The sequence below is a fragment of the Eretmochelys imbricata genome, chromosome 2 (assembly GCF_965152235.1).
Source record: "Eretmochelys imbricata isolate rEreImb1 chromosome 2, rEreImb1.hap1, whole genome shotgun sequence".
NCBI lineage: Eukaryota > Metazoa > Chordata > Testudines > Cheloniidae > Eretmochelys > Eretmochelys imbricata.
The window spans coordinates 191,028,218-191,045,643 of NC_135573.1; the positions used below are offsets into that span (position 1 = coordinate 191,028,218).

Here is a 17,426-nt window from a genome sequence, read left to right on the forward strand (position 1 = left end):
TCATTTAAAATATTGTTATGTATATAAAGACTAGCATCAATCCTAAGCACTTGGTTTGGGGGTTGTATAATTCATGCAACCTGAGGGGGCATCCAAGAGTGTTAGATGAAAGACAGATAGACAACTGAAGAAATTACAGGCAAGGCAGGGTGGGGTCAGAAACCCTTATCCTGCAAGTTGATGAGCATCCTTGGCTTTCACTGGTGTCCCAATGATTGTGCAAATGAATGATGTAATTTTAGCATGGAAGTGCCTTCGGTAAAGCCTGTGTGAGGTTTCTAAGCATACCCAATGTGAGCTAGTCATTTCCAGAAGCCTAATCAGACTCCATCTGAGGAGAGTGCTTATGCAGTTAATAAAACTACTGTGCTTTCTGTCCATCATTCTGCCTTTTGAGTGCTCATTACTTATACAGGGAGTGGCATTTTTGACACTCCTGCCACAGAGTGATTATGGTGATGTATTTATACAAGACTTAATAGTGGGATCAAAATTCATTAAGAGGCTTTGGAAAGGCATTCGCTAAACCATGCTGAAAAAATGTGTTGCTCATAGCATCAACCAGATTCAATGTAGACTTTTTATGAGAACACTATGGGCCCAATCCTGCAATGTGCACCCACAATGGCCACTGATATCAATTTTATAATTTTAGACATTTACTTAAGTATATTACTAAAGTTCATTAAGGCACTTTGACCCAATTACAAGTCCTGTCTGAACACTCTATGGCATGGTATCATAATCATTGCTCCTCTCCTGCAGTGTTTAATGAGCACCCAGGAGGTAGGTTGGTGGAAAAGAAGGTACAGTACTTTTATTACCGGCACCAACACTCAGCTCAGTCTTTTTGAAACATCTAGTTCACCCATGGCCTGCTCATCAGTTTAACACAGGTACTAACACAGAGGGACAGACCCATAGCTGGGGTAAGTTGTAGTTGTCAGAGAAATCAGTGGAGCTGGGACAGTTTAGAACAGCTGTGAATGGAGAAGGAAGAGATTTTTCAAAGGTACAAAGGGCAGTTAGGGGCCCTTACGCACCTTTGAAAAATTTCCCCGAAGACTGAAATCAGAGCATGTAACTATCATAGAAATGCCTACTGATCCCTATTCTTACACTCTCCATCAGCTAACAATGGCTTCGCTAACAAAGAACTAGAATAAGTTACATATGACACTCCACTTGAACTATAATCCATTCAAGCAGGCATCATTCACACATCACATGCCAGTTGCGTTGTTGTAATTTGCTATAGTTTTCTCAGTTCATCTTAACTGTTCAAGATAGGAACCTGGGATAATTTACAGTATATTCCATGAACAAATTCTCTGGGATGTGCAGGTTACCAGACAGATTTGCCCTCTATGCCCTTAGTTTTAAAAAGATCTTTTTTTCTGGTGGGGGGAAGGGTTCGGAAAGATTTGATACAATATATTTCAGCTGACTCAAAAACAAAGTAATGCATAATTACAACAACAACTGTGCTGAAAGGCACTTTAAATGTTACTGCTAGATAGCTCCCAAGACTGCATAAGAATTTAGAAGTTTCTCTGCTGATGTAACCCACACACCTCCTGAGTGTGATGTTCTGTCCCATCTAGTGGCACCGAGACCACTCAAAGAGATTAATGAGTCTGCTCTACAACCTTAGCTAAGAGCCATAGGGCTTTTAGCTCATGCAATAGAGGCTCATGCATTTAGTTCCCAAGTTCGATCCTGCCTGCCGACAACCAGGGTCTGTTGGTGTTACACTGAGTCACTCTGAGGTCCTCCAGTGCTAGAATAACTGCATAAAGATGCAAAATAAATACTGCTGACTCACACTGACAGGCAGATCTTGTGAGCTTCAATGAGGACCAAAGTGGATTTGGATCCTCTCTCTGGAGCAGAGGAAACTAAGGGCTGGCATGAGGAAGGGCCTCTGGGAAAGCCACAGGAACATCCAAATTTTGTGGGAGAATTTAGACATAGGTTTATATTTTTGTTGTTGGTATTATTAAGAAAACCCTGGGAAGTGGTTAAGTTTGGATTTGTTGGGATTTGTTTGGACTCTTCAAAGCAGGGTGGGAACCCCACCAAATAATACCACTACTGTAGAAACTTAGAAGAAGACGACAAAATGAGCATTAAATTAACACACTTAGGTATACGCACATCTAATCTGCATGCACCACTATTTTCTTTAGTTTTGCTCTTCTCTTGCAAGGAATGCCTTCATTTTATTCAAATAGTCCTGGGATTTAGAGGTAGCCGCTGTCTACCACCACAAACCCCTGCTTTGGAGGGAATGATAATTTTTAGCCACTGTATGGACTGGAATAAAAGCAAGCAGATTAAAATCTTTGCTGTGTTTGAAGGACTGTTCCACAATCTCCTTGGTTCTCTGATCATTTCCTTGATCGTGTTACTGATGAGATTGTATCTGCATCTGTCTGTGCTGGAGGCATAACACACTGGGACATATTCTGCCCTCAGTCACACCTGGACTGGTTCAGTGGGGTTACACAAGTGTAACTAGGGGCACTATTTTCTGTCTTCTCCTCCCCCTCCCCCCTTTTTTTGTTTGTTTGTTTATAGATGCCTGGAAGGTATTTTGTTAGCTGTAAGTATTGAAAGAGAATGGCCCCAGGATCACAGTGCACAGTGCCTAGTACAGACATTTTATTGGAAACTACCTCAACAAAATACATCTTCAGGTGCCAAGTGAGCATGATGCGAGAATCAATATTCCATCCTGCCATCAAGTGCTGCTACGGCACGAAAAGATAGTCAAGGTTAAAAAGAAAGATATCTCTGATACCCAGTGTACTATGGCCAAGATTTCAAAAGTGACTAGTTATTTGGCCCAGATTGAGATTCCTTTAAAGGGTCTGATTTCAGAAAGTGCTGAATCTCTTCCCTCTGAAGGTCAGGCCTCTTTAAAGTGTCACGGTCAGCACTAGTCAAAATATCACTAGATCCTTTAAAAAAATCTTGACCTGTACAATTTTAGAATCCGGTTATAAGATGAGTTATGTGTGTTTACTGGGTTTGCCGTGGACCCAGCTCTCCTCTTAGCCATTGATGCAATCTGGACATGAAGAAGCAACTAAAGATCCAGCTACACCCCAGGTTGTGAATCAGAGTGAGAAAAGGTGGACAAAAGGTTTATATTAGCTCCATCATTCTAGGGAGCTATTATAAACTCCGCTGATTTCTCCAGCCTAGCAACATTTTCTCTTTGTCATCTGGACTGGCCATGTGATAGTCAATGCAGAAAGGATGCACAAGGTCTGATGGAAGCATGATCGCATCCATTGATCTATATAGCTACATACATAATCCTCCATCACCATAGTATTAGTAGCTTTTTCCCATATGTTTAACACAATGGGGACTGATCTCAGTTGTGGCTTCTAAGTGCTAGCTATATAATAACTATTAAATATTTAATAATTAAAACAATTTCTGGAAGGTAGTTGAAAGCCTGCTCTTGTTCTGTATTTGGTTTTCTGATGAAGTGGATTTGATAAGGTACTTGTAACTTGCTAGGAGTATTACATAGCCCAATGAACTTATTCCCACAGTGCGAAGTGGCAAAAGAGAATCAGCCATGTAGCTTGCAGAGAACTAGTTGTAGGTGACTGAATGTGTGAGGTAATGTTATGAATCTGATGCTAATGGAAAAGGAAATGTTAGGGTTATTTAAATTCTTAGGATGAAACCCTGGCCCTATTCAAGTCCATTGCAAAACTCCTAATGACTCCAATAGGGCCAGAATGTCAGCCTTAGAGTCGTAATAGATTGACAGAAAAAATGACAATAAAGATGAGACAAGGCTTGACTGTAAGAATGGGGTCCACGAAGTAGACCTTTTCTGCTAGTAAAGATTTTAAAAAGGGAATCTGTGGCATTTTCACTGAGCAGAAATCTCACAAAAATATTGACAAGGCTGTAGAAACATCTAAGCTGAGTCGGACTCACAACAATAGTGGCAAGTCAATAGAAACTTTTGTGCTACCTGTGAAAAATGGAAATATCATCTGCATAAAACAATAAAAAAAAATCCAAAATGTTGTTTCTGAGCAAGGCAAAAGGCACAAAAAATGGTTTCTCACGTCTTCATTTCAGATCCTTTGCTTTATATTAGAACTGCATAAAGCCAGATTTCCCCCCCATCTATTGCTCTTATGTTGTAATGAAGTGTAATGCTTCTTACAGCAGCTACCTTGGATATTCCAGCCAACTATGATGAGATAGTTACAGAACAGCTGAATACTGTTGAAAGGCACTACTTCTCTTTAGATTATCAGGCAACTAATGATTATGCTAAAGCATCAGCTCAGCGTAAGTTCAGGTCTTCCCAGCAGAGGCTGATTAAATGGACTGCAGAGTGAAAAGTACGTTTTTTTTTCTTTGCAAGATACTAGTAATAGCCTCTTCTAGAAATGTGTACGTGGAATATGGGAATGTATGTAATATTTCATAGTTACATTTAACATTCTGAGCTCTGCTGGAGAAGAGATGGTGAAAACATGGACTGGACGGAAGAGAGGTTTATGCTCAGATGAATGTGGTGGTTATTTTTTTTTAACTGAGTGATCGAGCAGTTTGTCAAGTGAGACTAAGGTCCCATGTATCCTAGCAGCTACAATGGAGTCTGGGGACCTGGTTGTCCCCAGACTTGGTTACAAAGGTGTAAGGTACATGCAGCCTAACTGTCCTCATATCCAGGTTGAAAACTTAGGCATACATTTTCAAGCAACTAGCCAGTTTGGTGCCTCAATTTTTGGGTGCCTAACTTGAGACACCATAAAGATTTTCAGATGGTAGCTGCTCAGCACTTTCTGTAAATCAAGACCCTATTTCGGACACTCAGAAAGTGAAAGAATTATACATCTTTACTCTCACTCCACTGTATGTCTTGTGTATTTGGGGCATGGACAGTGTTTTCCCATATGCTTGTACAATGCTTAGTACGGTGGGGTGTCCTTATTCTGACTTGTACGTTTGGGTGGTATTTAGTATAAATATTAAATAAGTAAAATAAATTACCTGTAGATATTTTGAGGTCATTTACAGTGAACAAAAAGAAAAGGAGTACTTGTGGCACCTTAGAGACTAACCAATTTATTTGAGCATGAGCTTTCGTGAGCTACAGCTCACTTCATCAGATGCATACCGTGGAAACTGCAGCAGACTTTATATATACACAGAGAATATGAAACAATACCTCCTCCCACCCCACTGTCCTGCTGGTAATAGCTTATCTAAAGTAATCGTCAGGTTAGGCCATTTCCAGCACAAATCCAGGTTTTCTCACCCTCCACCCCCCCACACAAATTCACTCTCCTGCTGGTGATAGCCCATCCAAAGTGACAACTCTTTACACAATGTGCATGATAATGAAGTTAGGCCATTTCCTGCACAAATCCAGGTTCTCTCACTCCCTCACCCCCCTCCAAAAACCCACCCCCATACACACACAGACTCACTCTCCTGCTGGTAATAGCTCATCCAAACTGACCACTCTCCAAGTTTAAATCCAAGTAAACCTTACAGTGAACAGTTCATTTCCAGCCTGTCTACAGTCCACAGCTTTTGTGGTAGTAATAACAGGCTTGCTATGTGCTGCCTTGCAATCTTTAGGCTACGAAAGAGTTAAAGGCATATTTGCTCCTCTTCACTATTTCCAAACATCTATTAACATGAAAACAAGAGCTATACAGTAGGGTAACCTTTTCAATGACTCTTCATTTGTGGAATAGAGATGAAGCGGTGTGAAAGCACTGTTAATAAAAAAAACATACTCATGAGCCACCAAGCGAAGTGTAAATTGCTTTACACTTGTATCAGAATTTTGCATAAGCTACTGTATCAGGAAAAGTTTCAATCTTGTTAAAATTCAAATGACCTAAAAATAATACCACCTCTTCATCCCCATACATTTTATCATCCCCCCTGACAAATGTGATTTGCCTGATTGAATCAATATTTCTAGAATGGCTTTCAGTGAAAACTTAGCCCTTTATTTTATTCTCGTCTGTAAAATATATTGAGAAAAATGTGTTTAACTAACGGACTGCGTCTTGCTGAAAAGATACAGACTGGTAAAGTTTTGAAAGAGCACGTTATAGGGCCACTGCTCACATTCTGTCTTTTCTGAATGGGATTTGCATGTTTACAACTCCCCCCTGCCACTGGCATTATTTTTTAAAGGTATAAGTAAATGCTTTAAACCTGGAAGACTCTTCCGTAGGGGTAAGAAGGCAGTTCAGATACTACAGACATTCATCTCTTGGCCTCTCCGCTGAGACTACCAACAAAGGTGCCAGTTAGTGCCCACTGAGATAATGGTGAGTTTGTTAGTGACATGGATACATGCTTAGTAGGGACTAAATGGAAGACACACAGCCATCAAACAGCTGTCCCTAGTGATGTTTACCTGCAACTAACTTGTGTGAAATTTTAATGCATGACCTACAGGTGAAAAGCTTCACTTCTTAAGTAATCCCCTCAGCTATCCAGCTCTCCAAGCCCAGGGGCACTTAGAAAAAGCTGTATCTATAATCATATTAGGGTCTGGGATGTTAGTCATCAGTGCCAGCTGTCTGAACCAGGTCTTGTTGGTTTCTCTTGCTTGAATTGGCTTTCATTTCCAGCTGTTAATTGTGGAGGAGATGAAAGATCCCCCTCTAACCAGCTCCTTTGCCCTTCCTTTTCTGTTTCTGGCTGAGAGCAGTGAGTGCAAAGCTATATAAGCAAAATTATGGAGAGAAACATTTATATTAAAAAAAATCATTTTAAATTTTAAAGCAAAGTACAAATTTAAAGGGAAATCTGTCTCTAGCAGGAACCAGCAGCATAGCATTCTTTCCCCATTGAACTGATCTAATTCTTATCACAACAATTCTCTCTCATATGCTTGCTACTTCTCAGGATTTCATATGGAGCATGTGGGAGATGCCTGTATTGTTTTACTCATATGATATGTTCATCTGTCTGTTTTATTGTGTTTATGTTGGTTGCTATATGATTACACAGAGGTTAATTCCTCCAGGACTGGTTTGCAGGTAGACAGGAAAGTGGACAAATGCTTCTAATTGCTGCACATTCACTGATAATTAAAGAACAATGCAGAGAGAACTCTTTGGAAGTCCATCTCAGAGCAGACCTGGTAGTGGTGCTCAAAGGAACTTTGCAGAAAGAAAAGGAGTACTTGTGGCACCTTAGAGACTAACGAATTTATTTGAGCATGAGCTTTCGTGAGCTACAGCTCACTTCATCAGATGCATACCGTGGAAACTGCAGCAGACTCTATATATACACAGAGAATATGAAACAATACCTCCTCCCACCCCACTGTCCTGCTGGTAATAGCTTATCTAAAAGCCATTTCCAGCACAAATCCAGGTTTTCTCACCCTCCACCCCCCCACACAAATTCACTCTCCTGCTGGTGATAGCCCATCCAAAGTGACAACTCTTTACACAATGTGCATGATAATGAAGTTAGGCCATTTCCTGCACAAATCCAGGTTCTCTCACTCCCTCACCCCCCTCCAAAAACCCACCCCCATACACACACAAACTCACTCTCCTGCTGGTAATAGCTCATCCAAACTGGCCACTCTCCAAGTTTAAATCCAAGTTAAACCAGAACATCGGGGGGGGGGGGGGTAGGAAAAAACAAGAGGAAATAGGCTACCTTGCATAATGACTTAGCCACTCCCAGTCTCTATTTAAGCCTAAATTAATAGTATCCAATTTGCAAATGAATTCCAATTCAGCAGTTTCTCGCTGGAGTCTGGATTTGAAGTTTTTTTGTTTTAAGATAGCGACCTTCATGTCTGTGATTGCGTGACCAGAGAGATTGAAGTGTTCTCCGACTGGTTTATGAATGTTATAATTCTTGACATCTGATTTGTGTCCATTTATTCTTTTACGTAGAGACTGTCCAGTTTGACCAATGTACATGGCAGAGGGGCATTGCTGGCACATGATGGCATAAATCACATTGGTGGATGTGCAGGTGAACGAGCCTCTGATAGTGTGGCTGATGTTATTAGGCCCTGTGATGGTGTCCCCTGAATAGATATGTGGGCACAATTGGCAACGGGCTTTGTTGCAAGGATAAGTTCCTGGGTTAGTGGTTCTGTTGTGTGGTATGTGGTTGTTGGTGAGTATTTGCTTCAGGTTGCGGGGCTGTCTGTAGGCAAGGACTGGCCTGTCTCCCAAGATTTGTGAGAGTGTTGGGTCATCCTTTAGGATAGGTTGTAGATCCTTAATAATGCGTTGGAGGGGTTTTAGTTGGGGGCTGAAGGTGACGGCTAGTGGCGTTCTGTTATTTTCTTTGTTAGGCCTGTCCTGTAGTAGGTAACTTCTGGGAACTCTTCTGGCTCTATCAATTTGTTTCTTTACTTCCGCAGGTGGGTATTGTAGTTGTAAGAAAGCTTGACAGAGATCTTGTAGGTGTTTGTCTCTGTCTGAGGGGTTGGAGCAAATGCGGTTGTATCGCAGAGCTTGGCTGTAGACGATGGATCGTGTGGTGTGGTCAGGGTGAAAGCTGGAGGCATGCAGGTAGGAATAGCGGTCAGTAGGTTTCCGGTATAGGGTGGTGTTTATGTGACCATTGTTTATTAGCACTGTAGTGTCCAGGAAGTGTATCTCTTGTGTGGACTGGACCAGGCTGAGGTTGGTGGTGGGATGGAAATTGTTGAAATCATGGTGGAATTCCTCAAGGGCTTCTTTTCCATGGGTCCAGATGATGAAGATGTCATCAATATAGCGCAAGTAGAGTAGGGGCTTTAGGGGACGAGAGCTGAGGAAGCGTTGTTCTAAATCAGCCATAAAAATGTTGGCATACTGTGGGGCCATGCGGGTACCCATAGCAGTGCCGCTGATCTGAAGGTATACATTGTCCCCAAATGTGAAATAGTTATGGGTAAGGACAAAGTCACAAAGTTCAGCCACCAGGTTAGCCGTGACATTATCGGGGATAGTGTTCCTGACGGCTTGTAGTCCATCTTTGTGTGGAATGTTGGTGTAGAGGGCTTCTACATCCATAGTGGCCAGGATGGTGTTATCAGGAAGATCACCGATGGATTGAAGTTTCCTCAGGAAGTCCAAAGGAACTTTGAGGGGGTTAGAAACTTGTCAGCAGTTTAAGAGCAGGGGAGAGAGGGAGCCAGAGACTGCAGGTTGGGGTACATGGGATAAAGTAGGCCTATCGAAGCTTTAGATAAAATAGAAGTGCATAGGGATGTCTTGCAGGGCACCCTAATTTAGTTGGGCTTGCTGAGCAATCAGGGTTGGTACACACAGTGCTGTATCCCAAGACCCAGTCAGAGAGGGTCAGCTAGTGCGATTGCACTCAGAGACTGAGAGGAGTACAACGAGCAGTTAATCCCAACCATGTGACAGACGGGGGGTTAGTGATTGTGCTACTAGCTGTAGCATTGTTTTCTTCGAGATAAATTTTAGCAACAGGCAGAACGGCTGACATGGATCAAGCACGCATATAGCTGCCATTAATTTCTTTTGAAAATTCATCCCACTCTTATACATTGTTATACATGCAATGTCTCGCTTGATAGTAGCCCAAAATAGCAGGTGGCACAAGTGTTGGGGTCCAACAAATCTTAAGGCCACAGGCATGACCCTATTATTGGTGGTATCTTTAAGAAGTAGGGTTGTTGGGTGTCCAGTTTGTGACTGGAACTCCCGCTCTAAAAGGGACCCTGGCGGCTCCAGTCAGCATTGCTTTAAGTCTGGTTGGCAGTGCAGCAGGGCTGGCAGGCTTCCTGCCTGTCTCCGCATAGCTGTCAGCAAGTGGCTGGCATGTCCGGCTCCTAGGCGAAAGGGCGGCCAGGGGAGCTCTGAGCGCTGCCCCCTCCCTCAGGCGCCGCCCAGAGCGCCGGCTCCACAGCTCCCACTGGTCAGGAACCGCAGCTAATGGGAGCTGAGATTGGGTGGCACTTGTGGGCAGGGGCAGCACGCTAAGCCCCCCTGGCCATCCCTCTGCCTAGGAGCCGGAGGGAAATGTCACCACTTCCCAGGAGCCACCTGAGGTCAGCACCACCCAGAGCCCACACCCCGAATCCCCTCTCATACCCCAATCCCCTGCCCCAGCCCGGAGTTCCTTCCTGCACCCAAACTCCCTCCCAGAGTGTGTTGCCAAATGTCCCAGCACCTGAATTCAGCAGGGCCGACAGGTATTGAGGTGAGCTATGGCAGACTAAAACAAGTAAGCCTGACCCTGAGTCTCCTGATGGACACTGCCATGTTCTAGGAAAATGGCCTCTTTAGGGATACCAGCTAAAAGCTGGGACACCTATGAGAGCCTGTAAACCAGTTTCCCTCACATTTTCCTATGGGTTGCGCAATCATTAAAAGAACTTCCATATTTTGAAATTAAACCTGCCTGCTAGGATACTTCACTTGGAAAAGAATAGATTCCCCAACGGCTATAGTTAATGACAATCTTGCATTTATATAGCACCTTTCATGCCAAAGGATCCCAAAGTGATTGGAATATATATATACTTGAATCACTTCACCCATCACTGTTTCTCTAGCGTGGAACGCAGCTGCTGTCTAATCATGTACAGTTACACAACAGTCAGTCAGGAAGTGACGAAGAATGCTGTTTCTGAGCTGAGGGACACTGCGGGCCTTTCCAAGCAAGGTGCAGCATAATTGTGAAATATGCTGACAAAGTTAAACCAGAGACAAGTTAGACTAATGGGGTTGATGCTATTGTAAAGTGCTGACTGCCGAGAGGAGCTGGCAGCTCATGAAGAATTATATAGCTTGTGGTGTTATTGACATTGCTTCTCTCCATATAGATTTTTTGCATAATGCAATATTCTGACATGCTGGCATGATGTATTATCTCAATAACATGGAAAGCTTGGGAAATTCAGAAAAATGGGCTTTATTATAATACAATATATGTCAAGGGAAGGATTTCAGTCAACCACAGGCCTGAAAAAACAGATGTTTTCCTTTCACAAATGACACTTGGATTCTTATTGTCTCTCTCCAGCCACATCCCTCCATTTGCATGCAGTGCACTCCCTTGAACAGTCTCTTTTTAGCTCTGCCCTTGAACACTTAGGCCTAAATCCTGCTGCTTTCTGCACTGACACAAGGAAAGAGGAAAGGGAACTATCCCTGTGGCTGCATAATAGTGCTAATGAGAGAGTGCCAAGGAAGATTTCTTAGATTCTAGCTGCAGAGGTCTTACATACTCCTGAAAGAGGCCCTTTGAAATGGTCAATTTGTTAAGCAGTGTGCTTGCCATTAACTTGATGGATAATTTATGAAATTTACAAGGAATTGGTTTAGTAGGTTAAATTAAAGAAAACTTTGGGTGAAGGAAAGGGTTTAAAGATGTTTTGGATGTTTTCACTGAAGTTGGCGCGTGGTTGTGCTAAAGGACCATTCATCTGCGAGTGGATCGGATCACTTTCAGTTCAGAAGAAACCCAGATGATTGGTTGTGAGTAGAGCTTTGGTCCACCGAAAACTATATGTGAATGTAACACAAATTCACCTAGTTTTGGCCGTTCCCTCCCTCCTCCCCCCGGATTTAGGCACCATTTACCAAATGCAGAAGGTTGTTTCTCCCTTTATAGGCTTTAGCTCAGTGGTTAGTGCACTCGTCTTTTTCAATCCCGTCGGTAGGGATTTGAACTTGGGTCTCTTCTACATGGTAGAAGAGTATCCCAACCCCTCAGTTACAGGATAGCCTGGGGTGGCTTTTTCTCACTCTCTCCTGTAGAAGGTGTTTCACTTACTTGAATATTCATTGGGCCAGAGAAAGAGCATTAGAATGACTCTGTATCCCAGTGGTTAGGACACTCCCCTTAGAGGTGAGAGACACAAATCTTTTCATGTCACTGCTCCAAGGACTATTTAATTATTTATACACAGTGGAAGAGCTTTAGCAGGAGAGACTGAGAGAGCCCTACACCAGGATATCCCATAATCCAGTGGTTAGGGCCCTCTCCTGCAGTATGGGACTCCCATCTTCAAATTCCTTGTCCACGTCAGGCAAAGGGTGAGGGAGTCTAACCTGGGTCTCCCACATCCTGGGTGAATGCCTGACCCAGGCATTCACTGGGCAAAAGTTTATAAGGAAGGCTTCTCCAGCTCTTCCTCCTTTCACTGCTACCATTTTGTGGATCAAGGCCTTTCATTTACTTTGCTTTCATGTTAAAAACAGTCTAGAAACTAAACAATTTTGACAACTTTTTTCAAATTGCTGATTTTTTAATTTTAATTTTATTTTAAATTTTTGGATTTGGTTTGGGTCAAACCGTTTGTGTTTTTTCACAACTGCCAGTGAATCAAAAAAAAAAAAAAAAAAAAGCAGTTATTCGCCCAGCTCTAGTTGTGAGTTTCTCTACTTCGAACATTAGGTCAAATTCATGTCATTGAACTGACTGACAGCCTCAGAGATGGAGCCTTTTGCCACTATGTGAGTCATTTGAATTCAGATCCCTTTGGCAGCGAGTTGAGACTGAAAGTTACTGCAATCTAAAGACTGCTTGATAGCCTGTGTGAAGAGATTTGGTGGTCTCTCTCTGTGCAGTGATTAGGGGACAGTGTGCATAAAATGGGTTGCACCATCATTCTTTGGCAATCTAAGCCAGTGGTTCTCAACCAGGTACACATATACCCTGGGGGTACACACAGGCCTTCCAGGGGGTACATCAACTCTTCTAGATATTTGCCTAGTTTTACAACAGGCTACATAAAATGCTTTAGCGAAGTTAGTACAAACTAAAATTTCATACAGACAACGACTTGTTTACATTGCTCTGTATGCTATACGCTGAAATGTAAATACAATATTTATAGTCCGATTGATTTATTTTCTAATTATATGATGAAAATGAGAAAGTCAGCAATTTTTCAGTAACAGTGTGCTGTGATACTTTTGTATTTTTATGTCTGATATTGTAAGCAAATAGTTTTTAAGTGAGGTGAAACTTGGGGGTATGCAAGACACATCTGATTCCTGAAAGGGGTACAGTAGTCTGGAAAGGTCGAGAGCCACTGGTCTAAGCAAAGAGATCCCAAGAATGAAATGGATGAGGAGACTGAGCCTCTCTCCTCTAGTGGTGATAGGACCCGACTGGACTCTCTGTAGTACTGCAAGGTATATTGGCAGGGCCATGTGAGGATATTGCAGTGGTGTTAGTAGTGGTGCAACTGTTTGATAAATAAATGAATTAATTCAATGATTTTTATCTCCAGAGCTGTTAATCTGGCACCTTTCATGAGCACAAATCATTCAGAGCATTAAAATAAATCTGTGTTACCACAGACTCCTTGTCATGGTTCAGGGCAGCTGCACTTGTGTTCCTCCTCTGTGGTCCAGAAAGGGCACCCACTCTTAGGCTTCTGGCTCCCAGCCATCACCTCTCTTGGACAGAGACACGCACTTCTCTCACTCCTGATTGGGATATTTCCAGGCTGCACAGCTCCCTGCCTAAGCTGTGAATTCTCCAGAAAGGCATACTACCTAAACAGGCCTGCTTTGCATTCTCCTCAGAAGCTATGAACAGTGTAATTGCCCACAGCTGTAAGGTACCACACAGCTTTTTCCTAAGCAAGCACATGTATGCGTAAGGTGAAAGCATTACAGAGAAAACACATTAAAGCAATAAAAGAACCTACACACATGCTAATAAGCATACCAAAGATAACCCAAACCCCAAAAGGGTTTTTTCTATGGCTACAAATTCATAACATCGTTTGCTCAGAACCAGAACCCTCAATTGCTGCTTTATACAGTTTGGGCCTTTGATCTTGGGAACAGGTGATCAGCAAAAAATGGGCTTCTCCTCGGGGCAGAACTTCAAAAGGTTGGGTCCAGAGATGAGAATTTGCATTTCCCTCCTCCCAAGTATTTCCTAGGAAACACACTCAACTACAAGTTCACTTTGTCTGGCATATCATTTAAAAGACTCCTTAAAAACTCATACCATTTCCCAGGGTTTATGTTAGTCAGGTTTCCTCCCTACACGTTACATACAGTCCCTCAATCATATGTAAACATTTGCATTTTTAATACAATGAACTCCTAAAATACTTAAACTTAAATCAGTAAGGTTTGTCCAGGATATTGCAAGAAATTGCCACGTCTGTCACACTCCTCACTTTTTTTATTCTTCATGCTTTTGATTTACTGTACTCTTTTCATGTCTTTATTGATTGCCACTTCTTGAGCTATTATGGCATTTTCTCTCTGGGAGCTTAAGCAAGCATTTGCCTTTTTGCCCATTACTGATGTTGTTCACCAAGGATTAGACAAAGGAACCCATCTCTCTTCCCTAAGAGATAGAATCTGTCACTTCTGTTGACGAATGAGTGACTGACATGCCCGTGTCTACCTCATTTTCGAACTGGTTCCTTTAATCTTACAGAATTATTCGTTTTTTTCGGGACTAGGACAAAGTGTGTGGAAAATAGAAATTGTTCCGTTGCTTGCAGTGTAACCAATAATGCAGCAGAATGAAAAGCAGCAAAAACTACTTCTAAGATTAGAAACCAGGTACTGTATTGTAGGTGTGTGTAAAGTACTTTCTGAGCACTCTTATGAAGACACAGCAATACATTTTGATCTGATAGAGTTTCTTGCACAATTTTAGGGAATGGGGCAGAGGCATGAGCATCCCTCAGATACTCTCAGTATGTGATTTACTAGTGAGAAAAACATGAATACATTTTATATATTACTCTCCAAGAGCCTGATTCTCCCAGCCCCTACTCATACAAGTAATTCCAAATGAATACCTTTAAAAGCTTTCCTCTTTCCCCCACCCATTTAATTTTTCTTTGTGACTTTGCTGCTTTGCAAATGCTAAGCTGATAGCACTGGATACTTTAATCCTTTAACTATCTACAGAACAGTTGGTCTAGGTAGCAGTAGTGTAGGTTACTTCATACTTCACCAATATTCTCAGTGTGGTCTGAAGGGACTACTTCTGGGATGCCCGATCTCTAGGTTTCATCACGCTCTCCAAGTATGAATTTTATTATGCATCTTTACAGCCCATGGCCTCTCTGCTGAGATCAGGTGTTTAATTTTGCCAATTGGTGTGTGTGTGTGAGTGAGTGTGTGTGTGAGAGAGAGAGAGAGAGTTAAAAGTTACACAGTGGTTGGTGAAGAGCAGCAGTCAGTATTGTTCTTGTTATCTTTGTTACATGAGAGCACAAGGTTAGGAAGAAAGGGGTAAAGGTGATAACATATCCATTAGACTCAGTCCCCCTTCCTTTTATTCTTTAAAAAAGCCTATGAATATAAAGCCACCCAGTGAAGTAACAAAGTTCAAGGTTAAAGGAACACTGCAAAGATAAAAATGATATCTTTTTGAAAGTCCTGACCAGTGGATAGAAAAGCAACTTCATCCTGGGTGTAGTTCCATTAACGACAATGGAGTTGCAGTGAAGATGTATATAGAGTATAGACCTTAATTTACTTTTCACTGTGCTGTTTGTTAATTTGTTGCATTTCATTCAGCATGCACTGCTCTCTTTCACTCACTGTGTCTAGTCAATTTCATGTTCTGCATTTCTGAGTTTGACTACTGAGAGCACTGTGACTCCTCACAGGTGCAATGCATCTCTCTCTATCGTTACGTTGTCCCCCTGTCCCCTTTCCTGTATCTGTTTATTCACTCATTGAATATTGCCTAGAACTTATACTGTGAGCTCTCTGGTACTGGGTTTGCATTATTTCTTAAAACTACACCTAGTTCAATGGTGGCCTAAGTGTTTTTTGGAAACTGTCTTATAAAACCAGAAACAATATATAGTAATGTGTCGTCTTTGGGTTTCCAAGAATATAGGAAATTTCTTAAATCTACCTCACTCCTGTTTTCACATGAGAACGCTGCTATTAACATTAGGGGGTCGCACACTTTGTAGCTTGTATAGGCCTAGCTTATTGCACTCGCCAAAGGCTCCTTTCATCCCTCCGTTCTCCCCCAGAAGCTCCCTGTGTGTCACACACCCATCCCCCTCGAGTTAAGGGACTCCATGCAACTCCAGTCTCCCCATGTCAGGGAATCCTGTGTGCCCTCCGTTCCCTCTGTCTCCCATTCATGAGCCCCCCCATCTCTTCCCTGTGCCGGTGGCTCTTTGTGCACCCTCATTCCTATGTCCCCTTATGCCCTACAGTACACTCTTCTGCCCCAGTGGTAGGGGCTCTGTGTATCCCCATTCCCACCTTCCCCCATACCAGGGTCCCCAAATGTCCCCCACCCATCGGAGTTCTACGTGATCCCATTCCCCTCATACCAGGATATGATTGGATGTGACATTCAAAAGTTATGTTACAAAAGACAGATAGTCCGACAGACAGACAGAGAAATGCCATTGAGTTGCATGTAAAGCCTCACAAGCTCAGCCAATTAGCTTATTAAACCTTTTTTTAAAATAAAAGCCAAGCACATTTTGTATCTAAACTACTGTCTCTTTTTAAAGATTCTTCATTCACGTAAGTGGAGTGTAATTTTGTTTTTTAATTTCGCTTTCAATTTGGTTCATGTTGGAGCCCATTACTAACAGAGTAAGAAGTCAGTGAGACAAATTCTCTTACTTTTTGGGGGGTTTTTTTTGGCAGGTTGACAGGACAGAAGTGATTCGAACCTGTATAAATCCAATCTTCTCCAAGTTATTCACAGTGGACTTCTACTTTGAAGAGGTTCAGCGGCTACGGTTTGAAGTCCATGACATTAGCAGCAACCACAATGGACTGAAAGACGCAGATTTTCTTGGTGGCATGGAATGCACTCTTGGACAAGTAGGTGTCTCCCTCCTTTCCCCCCCCTACCCTCTTCTGTTAGTATCAGTACTAAATATACTGCTTTGCTGAAAGACCCATTGATTTTATCACATCTGATGAATTTCACTCATTCTCCTTCACCACTTTGGTGCTTTATACTGGACTAATACAGAGAGGCATTGTTGATTTGAACCTTCTTCAGGTGCACCTGGGACATACAAGGCTACGACGCTTGATCCAGTTAAGTTAAGGGCCCACTTCTGCCACGCTTACACTGAGCAGTACTGCATTGCTCAAGTAGCCTCATTAAAATTAGCGAAATTGCTTTGGGAGTAAGCTATTAATCATATGAGTACATGGCACATACAGCAAAGACTTAGGAACCTACTTAACTTTGCTCACATGGGTGAGTAAATGGGACTGCTAGCTTTCTTATAGTAAAGTAGGTGGGAAAATGTTGTCAGAATTGGGGCCAACATGAGTCAGCGTGGCAGAATCAGGTCCCAACTGAGCAATGCATATGTGTGTCAGTGCATGCTTATGTAAAAAGAGGCACAAGCAGCTTCTGGCAAGGTTTCTTTCTAAATGGCGGGCTTTTTGCTCTGAAGGGTTGAGGTATATTGGATCCCGGCTTTATTCCTGATA

The 17,426-nt window shown here is 42.4% G+C and overlaps 1 protein-coding gene across 1 annotated transcript in view; it reads left to right on the top strand.

Moving 5' to 3' along the window:
• CPNE4 (copine 4) overlaps window positions 1–17,426 on the top strand; it is a 257,514-nt gene that overhangs the window by 104,637 nt on the left and 135,451 nt on the right. Inside the window, exon 2 of the mRNA XM_077809293.1 lies at window positions 16,620–16,799. Coding sequence (XP_077665419.1) covers window positions 16,620–16,799 — 180 coding nt within the window. The remainder of the gene's footprint in view (window positions 1–16,619; window positions 16,800–17,426) is intronic.